Source organism: Homalodisca vitripennis, chromosome 2 (assembly GCF_021130785.1).
Source record: "Homalodisca vitripennis isolate AUS2020 chromosome 2, UT_GWSS_2.1, whole genome shotgun sequence".
Lineage (NCBI taxonomy): Eukaryota > Metazoa > Arthropoda > Insecta > Hemiptera > Cicadellidae > Homalodisca > Homalodisca vitripennis.
This window is the reverse complement of record NC_060208.1, coordinates 6,867,028-6,888,224: the sequence shown is the minus strand read 5'-3', so window position 1 is coordinate 6,888,224 and position 21,197 is coordinate 6,867,028. Positions and strand designations below refer to the sequence as shown.

Genomic DNA, 21,197 nt, shown 5'->3' with positions numbered 1-21,197 from the left:
TGTGTGGAAAGTTATTCGATTGTACACTATCAACATCGATTGTATTCGGTTGTCCCTATTAATTTGATGGTTTTCGGTGACTACAGTAATATTGATACCGATTATACCCATAGTTATGTTCTCAATACATCTCTAAAATTCTCGCGTATCACTGCTTACATAATATACTAAAATTAAAATTATACTGGAAATCACTAAAACGGGGCCACCCTTTACAAAAAATGTTATCTGTGATGAAAATAAACTTTCTCTGAAAAAGCCACTTACTGCGTGTTTTTGTACTAGTTTATCTTTTAATAAATAATCTCTTTACGATGTAAATCATAAATTATTGAATTACAAGTCAATACCCATTCATCCCTATCGCAACCTATGCCAGAACACAACACAGACAAACGATACAAACAGGATAAAGTACGAAGCAGAATGATAAGTGTCCAAGTGTTGCCAACAGTTTTGTGGGCGCGACAATAATTCCCTGTGGCTTCTTTCCAGGACCGCCCGCATTGTACGGCGGAAACAGTCTGTAATTTACAAGTTGGCTTTGTTTACGTCGGTAACATCTGTATCTTGACCCTCAGAACTGTCTCAACAACACGGTGTTGTACATTAACAAAATAGAAAATTCAAATAAATTATTGACATTAATAAATAGGCTACAGAGTGAGATTAATCAAATAAGTACTTAGCTAAAACTATATTAGTACAGTATACCAGAGTTCACGTTCGCGACCAGCAAGAGTGTAACGTACCTGACAGGCCTTACTGAGGTTACATACTCGTACTAAGTAGTATAAAACAACCAGCACGAGTGTAACGTACCTGACAGGCCTTACTGAGGTTACATACTCGTACTAAGTAGTATAAAACAACCAGCACGAGTGTAACGTACCTGACAGGCCTTACTGAGGTTACATACTCGTACTAAGTAGTATAAAACAACCAGCACGAGTGTAACGTACCTGACAGGCCTTACTGAGGTTACATACTCGTACTAAGTAGTATAAAACAACCAGCACGAGTGTAACGTACCTGACAGGCCTTACTGAGGTTACATACTCGTACTAAGTAGTATAAAACAACCAGCACGAGTGTAACGTACCTGACAGGCCTTACTGAGGTTACATACTCGTACTAAGTAGTATAAAACAACCAGCACGAGTGTAACGTACCTGACAGGCCTTACTGAGGTTACATACTCGTACTAAGTAGTATAAAACAACCAGCACGAGTGTAACGTACCTGACAGGCCTTACTGAGGTTACATACTCGTACTAAGTAGTATAAAACAACCAGCACGAGTGTAACGTACCTGACAGGCCTTACTGAGGTTACATACTCGTACTAAGTAGTATAAAAACAACCAGCACGAGTGTAACGTACCTGACAGGCCTTACTGAGGTTACATACTCGTACTAAGTAGTATAAAACAACCAGCACGAGTGTAACGTACCTGACAGGCCTTACTGAGGTTACATACTCGTACTAAGTAGTATAAAACAACCAGCACGAGTGTAACGTACCTGACAGGCCTTACTGAGGTTACATACTCGTACTAAGTAGTATAAAACAACCAGCACGAGTGTAACGTACCTGACAGGCCTTACTGAGGTTACATACTCGTACTAAGTAGTATAAAACAACCAGCACGAGTGTAACGTACCTGACAGGCCTTACTGAGGTTACATACTCGTACTAAGTAGTATAAAACAACCAGCACGAGTGTAACGTACCTGACAGGCCTTACTGAGGTTACATACTCGTACTAAGTAGTATAAAACAACCAGCACGAGTGTAACGTACCTGACAGGCCTTACTGAGGTTACATACTCGTACTAAGTAGTATAAAACAACCAGCACGAGTGTAACGTACCTGACAGGCCTTACTGAGGTTACATACTCGTACTAAGTAGTATAAAACAACCAGCACGAGTGTAACGTACCTGACAGGCCTTACTGAGGTTACATACTCGTACTAAATAGTATAAAACAACCAGCACGAGTGTAACGTACCTGACAGGCCTTACTGAGGTTACATACTCGTACTAAGTAGTATAAAACAACCAGCACGAGTGTAACGTACCTGACAGGCCTTACTGAGGTTACATACTCGTACTAAGTAGTATAAAACAACCAGCACGAGTGTAACGTACCTGACAGGCCTTACTGAGGTTACATACTCGTACTAAGTAGTATAAAACAACCAGCACGAGTGTAACGTACCTGACAGACTTACTGAGGTTACATACTCGTACTAAGTAGTATAAAACAACCAGCACGAGTGTAACGTACCTGACAGGCCTTACTGAGGTTACATACTCGTACTAAGTAGTATAAAACAACCAGCACGAGTGTAACGTACCTGACAGGCCTTACTGAGGTTACATACTCGTACTAAGTAGTATAAAACAACCAGCACGAGTGTAACGTACCTGACAGGCCTTACTGAGGTTACATACTCGTACTAAGTTTCAAGTTTATCGCTCCAATTGTACTCGGTTTGTTTACAATTGATTTATTCTGAGATTTCTCGCTGGGCCAATGTAAAAGTGTTTCACTAACACTAATTTAAGTCTCATGCACCATCAACTTGTTTCCTACATAATAAATGAAGCCTCATGTAAATGTTCAAGTCTGTGGGTGAATCTGTTTATGAGATATCGTGCGGGTAGACAGACAGACAGACAGACAGACAGACTGACTGACTGACAGACAGACAGACTGACTGACAGAAAAAATAAATAACATTTTTTCCAGCCCCTCGAGTCAAACCTTCACTAACGTATCCAATTGCTGTCTCCAATAATTTTCTGTAGAAAGATTCTAATTATATGATTAAAATATTCATTTTATTATTCACAACTTTATCACTTTATTAACCTTAGTTAATTCAAGATTTAAATGATGCATGTAAATAAATGTAGCCTACTATACATATGAACATTTCAGTTGTTAAACAATCTAAATTAATAAAATTACTAGCCTACTTTTCTGACCAAACTTTTTTCATCCAATCCATTAAGTAACATAGTTAATGAATAATATGACCGACAAAAATTATAGACATCTGCTAGAGTTTCGGTACCCAAATACATAATTAAGCCTGTAAATTATATCTGTCAAATATGATCCAGTAGTAGTTCATATATGATCCAGCAATAGTTCATATACGATCCAGCGGTAGTTCATGTATGATCCAGCGATATTTAAAATTTGATACAGCGGTAATTTCTATATGACCCAGCACTAGTTCAAAAGGGTACATTTGATTCTGACCTAAAATAGTCAAGATACAGAGCTACAGCGATATTTAAGGTTTCTGTCAAAACTTTGTAAAAGTTGGTAGCACTGTACATACATCAAATTGTCAGCGAACCTCAGTTTGTTCGGTTGGCACGAATCTTCTTTATCTCTGTCAGGCTGAGTTCGGCGCTGTTTTATTTTCCGCCGGTATATACAGCGTGTACGTGTCCAACTGTTATAGTGGACGCTAGGCTGCCAATGTGCCTCTTCACCAGTGCGTACCTGTGTTAGTTCGACAAGACTTCTTCCGAGCGTTTGTTGACTTTTGACGATGTCAAAGCTTACTCCATATCTACAAAGATTTGAATACTATTTCTAGAGCTTTTATACCTTACGGCACAGTACAAAAACCGAGAGTCAAATTGCGCTGTACATGCACACAGCCTGGTCTTTCGTTAGGTAAAACTTAGATCACATTTACTTTTGAATAAATTTATTCCAAAATGGACAATTGTAAAAAATTAAGTATTTACAACCCAGCAGTATAGTCAACGGTAGTTCAGTTTTGATCAAATTCGAAAAAAACGGCTTTTAATTTTTCCTGACAACTACTTGACTGATGTTAGAATGATTTGAAATCCTCCATTGAGTTTTAGACAATTAATAATGCAACTGTTATATTAAACGTATTTTCTTGTTTAACTATCTTTAAATTAATATCATTGTTGATTGTTTTTGCAAGTAAATATATTGTGATTTTTTTTCCTTAAATGGCTCTTTGAAAAGCTGTTACAATTTTAGATCTTCTAGTGGAAATTTTACCATGTCAAATAAGAGTGTAGTGTACATTGAAACATAACAGTAGAGACACCGGTTAGAGTAAATGTGTATGGAATATTTTTTTAATTATTATATAAATATTGTTTCTAACTTGGAGTTACAATTCAATTTAGTAAATAGCTTAGCCAACACGAGCATCCTGAATTGCGTAGTAATTATTAACAACACTCTTAGTAAAAGGATTGCTCTCACAATTCTTGCCCAGTGTAAAATCAACTGAATTTGAACAATTTGTTACTATAAGGAAACCTGCTATGATATAAACATTGGACAAACCTGTGCCATAAACTGCAATGGGACAGAAAATGCAAAATAATTTCATCTTTCACGAATTAATACCCTCTTAAACACAAATTTCAAAGTGTATAAGAATCTGTTAACTGCTGCAGAAGTTTGTTACACAGGAATGCAGCAACACAAAATATTAAACACAATTATGACAACATTGATTAACCCACAGGTTTTATATCCTGCCAAACCCGATTATACCTCTTTCAATGGTGTTATAACCTTTATAACTTTTGACACAAGAAGTTGTTTTTAGATTTTAGGTGTATTTAATCACTTTTGGATTGCTCAATAGATTCATAAAACATGGTGAAAATGTTTTCTACATAATTGAGGCTGTAATTATTATAGATTCAACGTCGGCTTTGAGGTGTAAGAGCCAAGACGATTGTCGGCGTTAATCAGAATCAAACAACCTATACCCAGAATATGAGTATAAAAAAGATCTGTTATGCCTTAGAGGTTGAATATTGTGGCACTAATTTCTGAGTTAAAATATTTTTTGGATGTACGAATTAATTCAGACTATGATCAGCAGAAGTTGTTGAAGAAGTGTTTAAAGGTACTTTGCAGTAAATTAGTGGAAATTACTTCTGCGAAGGTGTTACAAACCTATGACGAAAGATATAAACAAACGTAAATAAATGGATACGTTCTTGAGCTAACTTTATATGAAATCGCATTAAATCTATGCAAATAAATATAATTAAAGACCGAAAACGTTTAATTTAATAAGGTAATTTTATAAGATTTGTTGTTAAATACCAAATATCACGTAGTTTTCCTGTTACCGTCGTCACCATTGGCAGTGTAGTGAAATGTGGTCTTCTTCTCCGGGATGGAATGATTACTCTTGGTCGAACTGTGGTTGCTACTTCCAGAGCCTACGGATGTATCGGAGGCAGAAGTGTCCGATACCGTTCCAGGATCAGGGTTGTCTGTAAAAAGTATAATATTTTCAATTTACATCATTTTATGTAGTTCGAAATGCCTTAGGATGATAATAAACTGAACTCTGAAAGTATTTGAGTTTAAAATTGGCATTGTCATGAACGACTTGTCTCAATGTCTGTCATGCTGAAATGAAGATCCTTTCTGACCACGGACTTGGTGGATGTCATATTGTTACATGTTCTGCGGATCGTCCACGTGGTCTAAATTGTGTACATAGACATGGTATCAACAGTCATCCCAAGCGTAATCCATTAATTCATCCTCTTACATAATTATTTTTGTCTTTCGTTTGCTAAGAATTATTATTTATAGCACGATCACATGAGCAAAAAAGGGATATCAATCAAAGGGATATGAACATATGGAAAAGGCTACAGCTCTTTGGTTCTTGGACACACAAAAAAGAAGCAATTTAAAGTTTATGGAAATGTCTTTAAGAAATTTAAAAAATTCGTTTTTCATTTCGTTTGCTAAGAAATATTACTGATTTCCCAAAGAATTTAGTTTCACATCAGCGAGAAAAGGATACCATTCAAAAATATTGAAAAAGGATGGAAAAGGATACACCTATCTGGTTCTTGAGCGATTAAAAAAGGAAGCAATTTAACGATTTAAGGAAATATCTTTAAGAAATTTGAAAAGATTTGTTTCCTATTAGTTTTTTCATAAATCATTATGAGGCCAGACGAATAAGCAAATGTAAGTAGTAAACCTTATAGGTGTTATGGATCAAAAGATATTATTGTATTATTAAATTATAAGTCAGGTTTAGGTAAAAGTTAAGAAAATCTTCCTTATAACTGGACGTCCAACAAAATATGTTAAAACAACAACAGAGTTTAGTATTAACATTGGTTATATAGGTTACACAGGAGATTAAACATGGTACTGTATCCGGAGGCCACTATTTTTGGAAGAGTTATTTGTACCGGAGACCTGGAGAAGGTTCATTATTAGAAAGAATCGACTTTATTTGACTTACTGTGAAAATTGCGTATCATTATAAAAGGTCAGTTCTTGTTATCTGCCTCCAAAAAGGAAACGGCGTCGCGTCGGTGAGAAGCAGGCCTATCTATCTCTATCTACTGTTTGTTGTTGCTCGTGGGATCTGAGCTTGAATGTAGGTACTTCTCACTGCGGAAAAACATCCCTCGAGAGAACCTAAATCATTCAAAATAAATTTCGGAGTGTGCTGAGGTCCAGGGAATATTCCAGTTAGTTCTGAGGTCTGACAATAGAGCTGCGCTTCAGAACGTTGATTGTTACTATGTAAATATTTACTACCTGAGTCTGTCAAAACACACAGGGCAGTCCGAGCTTTTACATTTTCTGTGCCTCAATTTATAGCATTGGATGAGTTACTCACTTTAGCCCTTGCCCAACTATTGCTCCTAGTAAAATTCTCTTTTTTAATATCCAACAAGGTTGGAGCTGTTACACCCCCGTATTTGGCACAATGAGGGTTTGATGTAAGATGAATACCACAGTTCGGCTCTCTTACATCGAGATATCTCTTACCCCACTCAGAGTCAGTTTCGTCTTCCGAGTAGTAACGGTTGTTCTCTTCCAAGATCTTCACCACCGCCGGGACGTGTCTCTTCATCTTCGGGCCGCTGAACAAGGCTCGGTTCGCCTCCTCCACCTTCTTCGCGCGGTTGTACGGGTTTGGGCTGGGCATCATGAATGCTCCGTACGGCTCTTCGTCGTCCAGATCTGAACAAGAAGTTACCGTCAGAGCAAACAATTCGGGGCTGAAACACGTCTTCATCTCTTACTATTTAATGGTGCACACGTGATTCAAATCAAGCCAAAAATAAAAACATTTTGAAAGCTCACGCTGAAGTGAAACCACCTTGGAAAGGATCACGTTTCATTCGAGATAAATTAATAGTAGACTAGGCTGCAGTTAATGTTTCGTTTATGCCTCCGATCATTGCCTTGAGTTTAAATCTGACGCTTAACGGAAGACGTAAAAGGTTTTATAAATTAACAAAATTCGGACATTTGCCATCGTTGCATGTTACAAAACGTACAACACAACGTTTTGGATGAACCATTTTCTTTCTGTCCTTTTTATCTCTTTTCCTTTTTTGCTATGTACTATCATCCCACCTGATAAATAGGATAGATTTTAATCCGACTAAATAACATAATTACACGCATCTTCAGACTCTCCGTTCATGTACCGCTTTGTAAACACCAAATAACATACTTACACTCTTCATCGTCAGACGTGTAATCCGAGTACTCTTCCACTTCTTCCTCGAATGTCGCGGGAAGCCTGATGAAGGGCGTGTCCCTCCTGTGGTGGGGATCCTTGTTCTGTATGTACCGCTTTGTAAACACCAAATAACATACTTACACTCTTCATCGTCAGACGTGTAATCCGAGTACTCTTCCACTTCTTCCTCGAATGTCGCGGGAAGCCTGATGAAGGGCGTGTCCCTCCTGTGGTGGGGATCCTTGTTCTGTATGTACCGCTTTGTAAACACCAAATAACATACTTACACTCTTCATCGTCAGACGTGTAATCCGAGTACTCTTCCACTTCTTCCTCGAATGTCGCGGGAAGCCTGATGAAGGGCGTGTCCCTCCTGTGGTGGGGATCCTTGTTCTGTATGTACCGCTTTGTAAACACCAAATAACATACTTACACTCTTCATCGTCAGACGTGTAATCCGAGTACTCTTCCACTTCTTCCTCGAATGTCGCGGGAAGCCTGATGAAGGGCGTGTCCCTCCTGTGGTGGGGATCCTTGTTCTGTATGTACCACTTTGTAAACACCAAATAACATACTTACACTCTTCATCGTCAGACGTGTAATCCGAGTACTCTTCCACTTCTTCCTCGAATGTCGCGGGAAGCCTGATGAAGGGCGTGTCCCTCCTGTGGTGGGGATCCTTGTTCTGTTCTGTCATCTGTCCCAGCCCGTCACTGTTCACCATAATCAACTTAACTACGACTTTACGTTCAAACAATTTAGAAATGTGGTTCAATGTGCAATCGGAATTTTAAACTGTTTTATCATAAAATTACTATACTACTATTTAATTTTGCTGAACATTCACGATTATTTGTAAACAGAGATCAGATTGTTTTAATTTCATCACCTGTTCGGATAATAGTAAAGATACAGTACAGACCCAGACGTCACTCAAATGAATAAGCCAGTCCCCAGAGTTCGCTAGTGATGCGAGATGTCACGTTAGTAGGTACTTAGAGTACTAATACAATATTAGACTTCTCAGTAGTCATGGAATATTAGTTTTCTAATTATTTCAGTAGCAGGCTATCATAATGTTTCCAAAATTCAGTATCGGTTACGGTGTAGACAATTCTTGTAGTATTCAAAGTGTTTCGTCGTGCATACTAAAGGACCAGTAGTCGTTTCTTTAAAGCCAATCATAATTTTACCACGATTTAAATATTTTTGCTTGAAGAATTATGGAAAATTTGGACACAGTGTATAACGATCTCAAGAGAATAGTAGATGTAGTAAAAATATAAATATATTCTGCATAAATTGCCTATAATTTTCAATAGTAATTTTCATGAAATTTTGAATTCAAGTGAAGAATAAAACATGTTATATTAGAAATTGGTCTTTCGGTTTCTGTATTTTAGAGTCGTGTAGAGACTAAAGAATCCGGTTCGGAGAGCAATGAATGATGTAGGCTACATTGTAAATACAAGAACAAATTAAACAAATGTGGTTAGGGAAGGAAAGTATTGAGAGAAAAAGGGTTAAATAGAGGAATAATGCCACCTGTCATACCAACAGCACGGCATGACTGATGTCTCATCCCCCAAAAGACTCAAAAAGGGTCAACACATTGTCTATTGGCACATTTGCTGGTAAAATCAGAAGAGGTAATTCATATCTATCCAGGGTCGCAAAGGATGAACTCCACAAAACCTAAAGCGGGACAAGGGGGTTCTAGACGATGCCCGCACCTTGCGCTGTAAAGAGTTAGTTACATTGCATAGTTAGAAAACTTTACAAAAAGACACGTGCTCGACACAACCCACACTGTTAGACTTTGAAAAGACGCCGCGGTAACAACGCCAGCAGGAAGCCTTACCGATTGCGTGATGTTTTTACTGTCTAGAGGGGTACAGGTATTTTAAATCGTCTCGGCCAATCCAGGAGGATTCACCCGATTCTACGTCACCGTCTAGAGCCAGTGCAGCCAGTTTATTAGTATTATACTCGGTTTATACAGAATACAAATATAAACCAAATTAATCCATCAATGATATTATATGTTAGTCTAATGAAACAAAGCTGTAAATTTAATACTATACAATTTTTATTGCGCATTTACGTGTCTAACATTAATTAGTTTTTATTATTCCAGGTATGCTGATGACGCTGTGACCCGGGTCAACTCTGTCCATGTTATGTGAGTCCAAACCGTCATATATACATTCAGGGTGTTTTAAAACTCTTACTAAAAACTTGTTCCAATATTATTTATTGGGCCAAGAAGAGCCAAAAATAAATTCAATCATTGGTCTATATTTCTTGTTTACCTTCTGTCTGTTTCTGTATATGTGCTTTTTCTTTAAAAAAATTTAAAGTATTTAAAACTAATGAACCAACTGCAACTAATCTAAACTTTAGACAAATCTTTGTTTACTAAGTCTATCAATAAAAACGTTTAGTCAAATTTCGAAATGTTGTAAATGTTAAGTAATCAAATATTGTATAAAAGACCTCGTGAATTTATTCATAATACATCCCGAAATTTCTTTCACTCTTACCACTTATCTTACAGTACCGCCCAAAGCTAAATCATAAACAGAACCTTGCTATTCTCGGGGGACCGTAGTGTTTGTGGCTCCAGGGGGACCGTAGGTTTATGATGATGAGACCGTACCGCTCTCTGAGGTCCCAGCGGCCGTTATTTCTAATGTAGACTCCCTTATGTTGTGTAGCAAAATAACTTAAACTGCATCGTAATTCTGGATAAATTCATTCAGTAGTATCACTAACATTTAGAGTTTTCCTTGATTTAAATAATCCCCCTCGGTTTTAGTTATAAATTAAATTACATTAAAGTGACGATACGTTGATTACAAAAGGTAAAAAATAAAAAGTAAAGTAAACAATGTTATATTTTACCAGGTGAAGTTAGTGCTAAGATGCCCTCTCTAACACTTACCTGGGGACCAACGGCCTAAAGGTGACTTCCGAACCACCACCAATGGCCGGGCAGGCGGACTGCTTGCAAAGACAGGATCGCTCAGCGGCCACCCATCCAAGCAGCAGCCACGCTCGACGTTGCTTGATTTGATAATCTTGCGATGACAGCCGTACCCACTACACTGTGCCATTACAAAGATGATCTCAAATTATTGTACGTAAACGCTACTTGGAAACGCACAAAGTTGCGTTCCTTCATGATATGTCCATATTTGAAACTTCCTTCCCTATGATCCTCTTCTTTCTTCAACCACCCTTCTCCTTTCACTCCTCCTCAAACCACCCAGTGACCAACTAAAATACCTACTTCAATGTTACCAAATAATGACTGTGGCTGTGGTCCAGGTACTTTTATGCCAACACACAGGGGATCTGCAGCATTTCCGCCCTAGTAGTGTACCTCAACGATCAAACCCAGGTTTTTGTTATCTGTAATGTTATTCCAAATAGTTATTAATATAGATTGTATACAGAGTGAGTTTTATGTCCTTGCACACCTGGATATAATTTAAACGGCCCGAGAGATCTATGTGAAACCTTGACCCTACCTATTTTACCTAGGTTGTTGAAATTGTTGCCCACCTTTTCTAAAGGGGGTAAAGGGGGGCAACTAAACATTTTCAAATACAAACTCCTATCATGTGACTCCTCATTTTAAAGGGAATAAAAAAAGAAATCCAATAATGCAAACTAGAGGTCTCTACGTTTATTTTAACAGATTTTATAATATAATAAAATCAGTAACTGTCTTGTCCTGTTTATCGTAACATGAGTAAACACTAACGCAAATTCTAAAAACAGTTACCTGTTTTAATGTAGCAGGTGTTCAAACTGTTCACCTTCGGCTGTGGGGGTTCACCTTCAGACACTTGATAGGGGTTTGTATTTGAAAATGTTTAGTTGCCCCCCTTTAGAAAAGAGGGGCAAAATTTTCACCAACTTGAAAAATTAAAAAAATATGTTATAATAGGTAGGGTCAAGGTTTCACACAGATATCGCGGGCCGTTTCAATTATATCCAGGTGTGCCAGGACATAAAACTCACTCTGTATATCGTACACCAGACAACTTATAATGCACTGAAATTGTCACATAGTATTACTTATCTTGAGTCTAAGATCTCGCTGAATAATCTGGGATGGCAGGTGCTAGGCAGGCCAAAACCCTCTGCGCTTGTGATTGTAGAGATGCGTGGGAAGCAACTACCTTATTAATGCCAGTCTAATTCAGCAGCAATCCCTAATAGCTAATATTGTAATACTAATCATAATTTTTATTTCCAACCACCCGTTTCCGCATTTGAAATGGCACTTTAGAATAAAAAATCACGCAAACGAACTTCATTCATAAATATCCTCAAACTGTGTATTTAAGGTCAAAAAATATTTTGGCCTCCAAATGTTTTTGACGATTCCTTATCTAACTTTGAAAATCTTTACTTTACAACGGTAAATAAAAATTATAAAAAAATAACTCTTCTCCAAACCCCCCCCCCCCTAACTTCATAATATCTGAAAAACCGAAAATCGATTTGCTACAAAAACTTCCGATGTAGTGGCTATCTCTGGTGGCTCTTTGGAAGCTTTGGAGTTTTTGGCTCATGAAGGGCTGACAATTGAACTTTATATGTGGGAGAAGTGAAATTCAATGGGATGTAAAATTATTTTTTTAAATACAATACGAAAAAACACTTTTAGATAATTAACTAATTTTAAATGTTAAGATGGTAAAATTAGCCAATCTGTCTTATACAAACAGTGCAAACAAATGGAACCAAACACCGACATTTGGAGATCTAAACAGTGATGAGACAAAGCGTGAGCTTTTAGAACAAAACTTTTTTAGAACAATTATTTTTGGGTCCTATTTTTATACTAGAATCAAAAGATATTTCCAATATTTCCATCTGTGGCACATAATTTTTAGCTTTTCACATCATAACTTTGTTTCTGAGTCAATTGTTACTCTATTCCTACATTAACCATCAGTAAGGGACAATATTATTAGCGTGGAAACCGCGATGGTATGTCGTGTTAAATATTCATTCAGGATACTCTAATACCAAACGGTTTTTATCGTAAGGATGGTTATACTCGTATATGTAATGTCATTCACTAGCATAATTATTTTCAAGAAAATTCAGACGATTTCAAAAGACAATTTTCAAAGGGAATATTTCTGAATATCGATCACGTGACATCAGTAATGAAACAAACCGAGGTTGAGAGAACCCCTCAAATGAATTGGAGAGCTGAAGTGTTTCATCTCAGGACTTCAACAAGAGGATTTCCAAGAAACATCTTAAGTAACACTGTTGAATATTGCAATACAGAACAGTGAAAATATACAAATAAAGAAATATAGCGACGAATGTTGGCACTATTGATACTGTATAATCTTATACAACGCGATACGGTGTTTTGTTAAAGATTACCGAACTCCAGTTTTCTTATTTTAATGATTAAGGCCTTTACATTTCGGTCCACTTTATGTATTAAATATTTTGATTACCCCTCCTCTTCTGAAAATTTCCCCATTACTCAAAATATCGAAAATTGATTATTCGAATGTATATAATTTAAAAGTAACTAAATGACTTCCTAACAAAGAATCTCGATAACGGTTGAACAATTTCGGCTATTCATTTTTGCGAATGTTTAGATCATTCATTTTGTTATGTTTAGTTTAGATCCAGTTCACCCCTTCTTTTTAGTGCAGCATATGGAACCTGATGTTATCATAGAATCGACTCCTGGAATCTGGAGTCATGTTTGTCTGAAGAGATCCAAACTTGAGCCTTCAATGGAGAAGCTCAAAACGAACTCTTTATATTTTTCAACCTACTCCAATTAATTGATTTTTTATCACTGAACGATGTAAATATCCTGTTCCCTTCTGAGACACCTAGATTACGAAAGATAAAAAGTGTATTGTAATCTAGGGTAAGAGGTATTCTCACTATCTGTGGAAGGTGAACTGGAGCTAAACTCAACATTCGCATTGAATCGATCCCTACCGCCATAGCTTCGTTATGTGTAGACAACAGTTCAAGACGAAATTCCGAAATATAATTTTGTTAAATATTTATATCCTATAAATCATGTAGCGCTATAGAGTGCATGATCAATAGTGTAATTCAGATAGCAAATATAAAGTTACTATCTAACTATTGATACAGGTCGCGTCAATAACGAATTTAAACCATTTACAGCATTGGAAATACTACATAGTAACTGTTAGACATATTTAAAGCATTGGAAATACTACTTGTACCTGTTAAAGGACAAAGCTGTGAATGTTTTACACGTAAGATACTTGAATCTGATTGACTTTTTTGACTTTGTCATTTTGCATTTTTTAGTGCCATAAGGAAAACAGAGTAATACACACTAACATGTCTCTACATTATACTTTATATACCTGTTCTGACCAAAGTAGGTTTTGAGATACAGATATGTATATATATATATATATATATATATATATATATATATATTATGTTTGTAGTTTCTTGTCGGCAGAAACTACAAACAAGGAAAATTCAACTGCAGTGATATAATCAACCGGTTTATCAAAATGCCACATTTACAAGAGAGGGGTTGAGAAGGGAGGCCATTGTTACAGTTTTTGCCGTAACACTAAACGTCTAACCAGCGAGATATTACAAGTAGAGTGTTAGAAGGAACTGCAGGTGGTGTAACTGCAGCGATATAATCAACCGGTTTATCAAAATGCCACATTTACAAGAGAGAGGTTCAGAAGGGAGGCCATTGTTACAGTTTTTGCCGTAACACTAAACGTCTAACCAGCGAGATATTACAAGTAGAGTGTTAGAAGAAACTGCAGGTGGTGTAACTGCAGCGATATAATCCACCGGTTTATCAAAATGCCACATTTACAAGAGAGGGGTTCAGAAGGGAGGCCATTGTTACAGTTTTTGCCGTAACACTAAACGTCTAACCAGCGAGATATTACAAGTAGAGTGTTAGAAGAAACTGCAGGTGGTGTAACTGCAGCGATATAATCCACCGGTTTATCAAAATGCCACATTTACAAGAGAGGGGTTGAGAAGGGAGGCCATTGTTACAGTTTTGCCGTAACACTAAACGTCTAACCAGCGAGATATAAAAAGTAGAGTGTTAGAAGAAACTGCAGGTGGTGTAACTGCAGCGATATAATCCACTGGTTTATCAAAATGCCACATTTACAAGAGAGGGGTTGAGAAGGGAGGCCATTGTTACAGTTTTGCCGTAACACTAAACGTCTAACCAGCGAGATATAAAAAGTAGAGTGTTAGAAGAAACTGCAGGTGGTGTAACTGCAGCGATATAATCCAACGGTTTATCAAAATGCCACATTTACAAGAGAGGGGTTGAGAAGGGAGGTCATTGTTTCAGTTTTGCCGTAACACTAAACGTCTAACCAGCGAGATATTACAAGTAGAGTGTTAGGAGAAACTGCAGGTGGTGTAACTGCAGCGATATAATCCACCGGTTTATCAAAATGCCACATTTACAAGAGAGGGGTTGAGAAGGGAGGCCATTGTTACACATACCCGCCCTTACACTACCGTAAGTGTTGTTATGACTTATATAAAGCCACCCCAAGGTATGTTTCGTTCCATTTTGTGTTTTCTGATTAAAGCGGCAAAGATTCATGTTTGTGTTGGAGTTGGATGTTTATGTTTTTTTGGTTGCTAGCGTACTGCTGGCTAATGTGAGCTATATCATCAGGATTTCGTTCCATATTTTTTTTAGATATCTTACTTGCGGTACTCCCTTGAGGAAATATTTCAGCTATCACAATCTGAAGTTAAATTTCTTAAGACGATTGTTTTGTACACCCGTACAACACTTTTACCCAAAGTGTACAAACTTAAATTATCTCCATTTTTCGATAGATCCATGAAAATTCTTAGTTCAATTGATATTCCCATCTAATAATGCTCAATTACACCATAGAGCTCCTAATTCCTAATAGAGCTCTCCAATTCATGTTCATGACCTAAAATTAAAAAAAAAAATATGGTTGCCTGTAAAATCGGTTTTACTGGCGAAGATTTTACGTGACAACGTCTTTTTCTCGGTAGAATATTTATTGATATGAATATTATTAAATTGCACAATAGGAACAAGGAATTGAATGAAAATAAGAATTGCACAAATTTTAACTATAGAAATATATTTTGTTTACTAAAACATTGTACATAATTTGAAATTAATTAAAATTTGTTATTGTAAATGGTAAAGTTGAATAAAACATTTACTAAAATTGGAATTTGAAATTCTTGCTAAACACAGTTAAATTCTAACTCCGCGCGTGGTGATTGGTCGGTTTAGTTCGTTTGTTTGGTCGCACTGTTATGACAGGTTAGAGGTTATAATTTGTTATTTTAAATGTTTGACTAGCAATACGCGCTGTTTCTTCTCAATCGACTGAATTACGATTGATTGCAGAGTGATTTAAACTAATAATTTACTTAACCCTATCAACATTTGTCAATAGTATGACATAACCTATAAACTCAGTTTCTCAACTTTTGTGTCAATCTAACAATTAATCAATCAATCATAGTTTACGATAATGAAATATCAGTGTACAATTATTTACCTTTATTGTTGTAGTTGTTGTAAATGACGAATCTAAGCACTCCACATTTTCACGAATAAACATAGTTATCTGCTTTATTCCGTGCGGCGGACCCACAGTTATCTGCTTTATCCCGTGCGGCGGACCCACTGGACGGGCATCGTAACGTTACCGGGCGTTACACTTTTTCATGAGTGACTCCGAGCCGCAACCTAATTTAAGACGTTGTCACGTCAAAATTAAATTTCGTATAAAACATCAGCCTACTAAACACAACTATGTATTTGTTAATTTCTTTTTGTTAATATACATTTTGTAATTTATCACGTTCTATTGCTTTTTTACTCACTTTACAAGTTCACCACCACAAATTTTCGCCAGTCGTAATTTATTGTACTCGAGTGACCGGTATGGAACCCTTGGTTATGTGAGTTTCTTCTGTTTAGATATGTAATTAGTAAACATAATAATTTCTCATTTCGGCCAGCACTACTGCTGGTGTGGTTGGCGGTCGATTCCATTCTTAGACAAAATTCCTCTATCGATTTTAAGACAAATCAGGAGGTTTGTATACAAAATGTATATTTCATTACTTCTTGGCTACTGCGATAAACACTGTTCTGCGTGTTCTACCCCATAATAAACTATCAGTTGCGTAAGAAAATATATTGTATGAAAACTAATTCTGCTCTCGTTCAAGGTATAGACTATATTGTTTTCCCTTCAATGAGAGGAGAGCCGGCGCCAGTAAATTCTAGTGATAGCGTATATCACATACCGTACCGATCCTCATCCTTACTCTGATAAGAGCCTCGCAAAGGCCTTTTACTCCCCTTACAAAAACTCGAGTGAATTCCTCGAGTATTCTTTTCCCTTCTTTTGTATCTTGCGTACATTGTATCTTTCACATATCATAACGTAATGATCTTTAATTAATCCATTACCATTACAATACGTAAAGATATATCCAGGATACCCTAGTCTCTAACCGCCCTCTCCTACCCTTTAATAGTCCTTATCTAGCCTCTAATAACCTTATCTAATTTCAATCATCCTCTCCCAGTCTTTAATAGTCCTCATCTAGCATCTGATATTTCTCACCTGGCCCAACACGACCCACAAACCCAAACCACACTTCGCTGAGCTGCACACATTTTTATGAGAGAACAAATATTTTGGCCAACTGCCAGTTTATTTGAAGGTCAAGAAAGCCTTGAAAATATTCAAAACGTCTCATATTGTCTACGGAGACCACGTCTATACGCCCTCGAACATGAAGAAGAAATGGATGGGGAATGGCCATTTCCCTCAACATAAAGAACGTCATACTGCCTATAAAAAGGGGTGATAGCAAGATTCTAAAGTTTTATTGTGTGTTTCCCCTACAAAGGAACTGAATAGGTCCTTCAATATAAAAACGTTGGGATCTGATAAAATAAATAACCTTATACTATTACATGAAAAAGGCTTAATACAACGATGACTGTTTAATTTTTGATTCAATTCTAAAATTGTTTGATTCAGAGAAATTTGTTGTAGTTCTTTTATTTCTCTATGCTGTTGCACAGTACTTGGTTAATTGGCTGAGGATGTTAACTTTTCTTTTCTGTATAAACTTCCGTATATCTGTCCACAGAATATTTCGAGAATGATTGCATGCAACCTCAGGGAAGATTGTTAGGCGACACCTGTTGTGTGGCGTACCCCTACCTTGTTTATGAAATAGCATTAACAAACATTTGATATTTTTAACTAAAGAAGCAGGCTCGTTATTATATATCTAATAACTAGAAATTCTTGGAATTCCAACCTATGTTTATATACTCCTCACAATACAAAAGATGAATAGAATAGATTCATTAATAAATCATTAAAATAGCATCCCTTAGACAATATTTAAACCTTTTTATTTATATTGTTTGTTATACATTATATAAAACATTGAAATTTTTTATCTCATTAAATGTGTTATCATTATATGAATAAGATTACATATTTGGCGTTCTCAATTAAATCTTTTTATTACTATTAAGACATTTCTATAAATGAGTCAGAAAGTGATTTATTGTTAGGATGGAATTAAAGATGTACAATAAGATTTCTACAGCGATAACCATATTTAGCTCTGCAATTAGATGAGATCCTGCTGTGGCATGAGATCAACCTAATCTCCCGGAACCTTAACAAATCTGTGGTTTTTTTACTCGTAAATTATTCTATTATATTTTTATTTTTTTATGACATTATGGGCAATGGGAGAGAAGAAACGTCATGCGGGACCTTGGTGTACTTTTACTTCTAACCTTATCTTTTTCTTACACGTAAGCAGTTGTTCAAATGCTAGGAGGCTTTGATCTTGGTAAGTAAATAGGCCATTTTTCAACACCACCTGATAATTTACAGACCTCGGCCAACTCCTTATATGTGCCGGATATCTTCTTCCCCTTGTTTGATGCTGCCGTTTAGGAAATGAGTGAGTGGATAATTTGTAAAAGCGATATCAGGTACGCGTTTCTTGACTCGAAAATCCCCCTTACACCAAGTTTCTTGCAAATCTGTTTGTAAATAACTGAAACTCCTATTTTCTGCAATTTAGCGGCCGTCATCTTGTAATGGTGATAAATGGTGACTTCCGGTTTGGGCCAAATTATTCTTTATGTATTGTTGGGATGTTGGGGTTCCACTCCCTCCCAGAGGACCTTCCTCAACCTTTCTTGATACGCCAAAAGTAGGACTCACTAACCTACAAAGGTCCCCAAATGTTATTTCAATTGATCAAATCGTCTTTAAATGAGACGGGTGGTCACTGACTTTTGGATGACTCTGTATGTTTAATTAAAGCTGTGCAAAGTAATTTTCTTTCTTGGATGGCGTAGAATTTTCTTGAGCGGGTTGGAGTAGATGTGCAGAAGGATGGCTGTGTTACTTATTCTGGCAGGTTTTTCGTGTGTTCTTTCTACGTGAATGGCATTTTAAATTGATAACACTAAACGTTTAAAGGGAAAAGTCAAATTGTAATTTTTATGTAATACCTCCCAGTAAATCGAACCACCGACCGATCTCTTACTTAGAGAGTTGAAGGCTTGTCATTCTACTACGATAAGACATATTTTACAAATATTGTATTCTTATTTATTTGGTCTGTTTTGTACATTTGATCAAATGAAGGTTCTCCTTAGTGGTTAGGTGATTATTGAATCTATTAGGTGTAAATATGAATGAAATCCTCACTATAAAATAAACTCCTGTAAATTATGGAATATATTTTACGGACTAATATGAATTCTGCATAGTATTGTTAAAATCTATAAACTCCCATTGTTTTCTATGCTCAAAAAGCATGGCATACAATTAAAACAATATTATTTTTACATTTTTAGAAGGAAATAACTCGAAACCCAAATATTATTGCGTAAAAACAACTTACTCGTATTTGCATATCTAAAATAGAAGTTTGTATCCTGTATAGTATCAAAACCTCTTTCTCCGCTCACATTTTTAGTGGTTAAGGCGGTTATCGCGAGATAACCAGATCAAGCAACGTCGAGCGTGGCTGCTGCTTGGATTAGTCACCGGTGAGCGATCCTGTCCAAACATGTTCAACTTCCGATTGTGGCTAGTAAACACTAGCTAGCTGGCATTCACCAGCCGCTGGTCCTGGGTCAGACTAGGCTGCTTGCTGGCAATATTACCAGCGACTGGTTAGTAGCGGCTGCTAAACAGCCTAGTCTGACCGCGGCTTTACAAGCAGTCCGCCTGCCCGGCCATTGGTGGTGGTTCGGAAGCCACCTTTAAGCCGTTAGTCCCCAAGTGAAGTGTTAGAGAGGCTTGTTAGCCCTAACTTCGTCTTGTAAAATAAGACATTACTTTACTTTACTCTTACTTTACAATTTTTCATTAGCCCATTGAGACTATTCGAGGACACAATTCGCCCTTAATTTACCTCTGAGGACCATCAAATTAAAACTTCATAATCATAGGCCAATTAAAAAGCCATCACATAGCCTCTCTTTATAGAGATTCCACGCAAAGAAATGAACTCTCAAGACATGCTGAGCAGTTTTGCCAAAACGTTAAAATGAACTGCAGATAAAGTTAACTGCAGGGATTTAATCCAGAAGCTTATCAAAATGTCAGGCCGTTAAATTATACAAGAGCGAAGAGGAGAGGAAAGGGGGTGCATTGTTCTTCACGCCACTCCCCCTACACCCACTTTAACACTTTTACTACCAAACGGCCCAGGGCTCCTCCCGCTCCTGTATATTAGGGCGTCTCGTCTTTGAAATTTTATTTTAGATGCGTTGACAAGGCCTGCCAGGAGTTTCTAATCTGACTGTTTACTATTACTTCTATGGCAGTACACATCGTGATGTTTGGCATAATGTAAATTCTTTGTATATTGACTTTAAGGGGCGAGTAGTGATTCATTTTTCTTAACTATTTTTTTTTATTTCTTGGTTTAAAAATCGCTACCCCTTTGAAACAAGTGAAAATATTTCATTTTAGTTATTGCGCTTTTAGTTCCATCGGGTAAAAATAATTTGTTTTAATTAATTTACTTGCGGTAAACAAATCAGATATATAGTAAACGAAGATATATTCATTGTTTTTGCATTGCCAGCATATAGTAGGTCAGGATACATATAGAATAGTAGGTCACCAGTATCCAATTATGAGGGATGGAAGGATTACCTGATCCTTCACAGCCCTGCAGCCCCTGCAGCTTATTTTGTTTCATCCCCTGAAGTTTCTATTCATTTTAGTTTTTTAATTTGACGGAATTTTCTTTGTTAAAGTTTTTTTTTACGTAGGGGGAATGCTTTTGCGCACGGAGTGTGGGACTCCCTTGCGGACTACCCACTAAACCCCCTACGGGCCACGGAGGGCCCAGGCCGGAACCCTTTCGGATGACATCTTGCCTGGTCCGTGTGTCTTATATCCCAACCAGGACAAAACTACTTGTTTCGGAAGCTAGGGGTCAGCCAGGCATCCGTCTTCACGCTTCTGATGAAGGATCGCATGTACATGAGTGCTTTGTTAAAGTTGCTGGTAGCCTATGATGAAGAAGCAATATTGAT

The 21,197-nt window shown here is 37.0% G+C and overlaps 1 protein-coding gene across 2 annotated transcripts; it reads right to left on the bottom strand.

Moving 5' to 3' along the window:
* Positions 1-5,080: 5,080 nt before the first annotated feature.
* Positions 5,081-8,424, bottom strand: LOC124356188. 2 transcript variants are annotated; one of them, XM_046807371.1, is made up of 3 exons: positions 8,126-8,424; positions 6,844-7,038; positions 5,081-5,309 (listed from the first exon to the last, which is right to left on the bottom strand). In XM_046807371.1, the coding sequence occupies exons 1-3, from the start codon at positions 8,268-8,270 to the stop codon at positions 5,143-5,145; spliced, it is 507 nt and encodes a 168-aa protein (XP_046663327.1). In that variant the 5' UTR covers positions 8,271-8,424; the 3' UTR covers positions 5,081-5,142. The 2 variants fall into 2 exon arrangements, with proteins under 2 accessions (XP_046663327.1, XP_046663328.1); XM_046807372.1 differs by lacking the exons at positions 5,081-5,309; positions 6,844-7,038 and adding an exon at positions 7,548-8,079 and having other exon boundaries at positions 8,226-8,424.
* Between the last annotated feature and the right edge of the window lie 12,773 nt (positions 8,425-21,197).

Bases quoted from the DNA above. Each gene is read 5' to 3' on its own strand.
- LOC124356188 (XM_046807371.1), bottom strand. From the start codon at position 8,270: ATGGTGAACAGTGACGGGCTGGGACAGATGACAGAACAGAACAAGGAT. The intron at 7,039-8,125 runs GTAAGTATGTTA...CTTCTTGTTCAG, and splicing joins CACGTCTGACGATGAAGAGT to ATCTGGACGACGAAGAGCCG. The intron at 5,310-6,843 runs GTAAGAGATATC...TACTTTTTACAG, and splicing joins CGAAACTGACTCTGAGTGGG to ACAACCCTGATCCTGGAACG.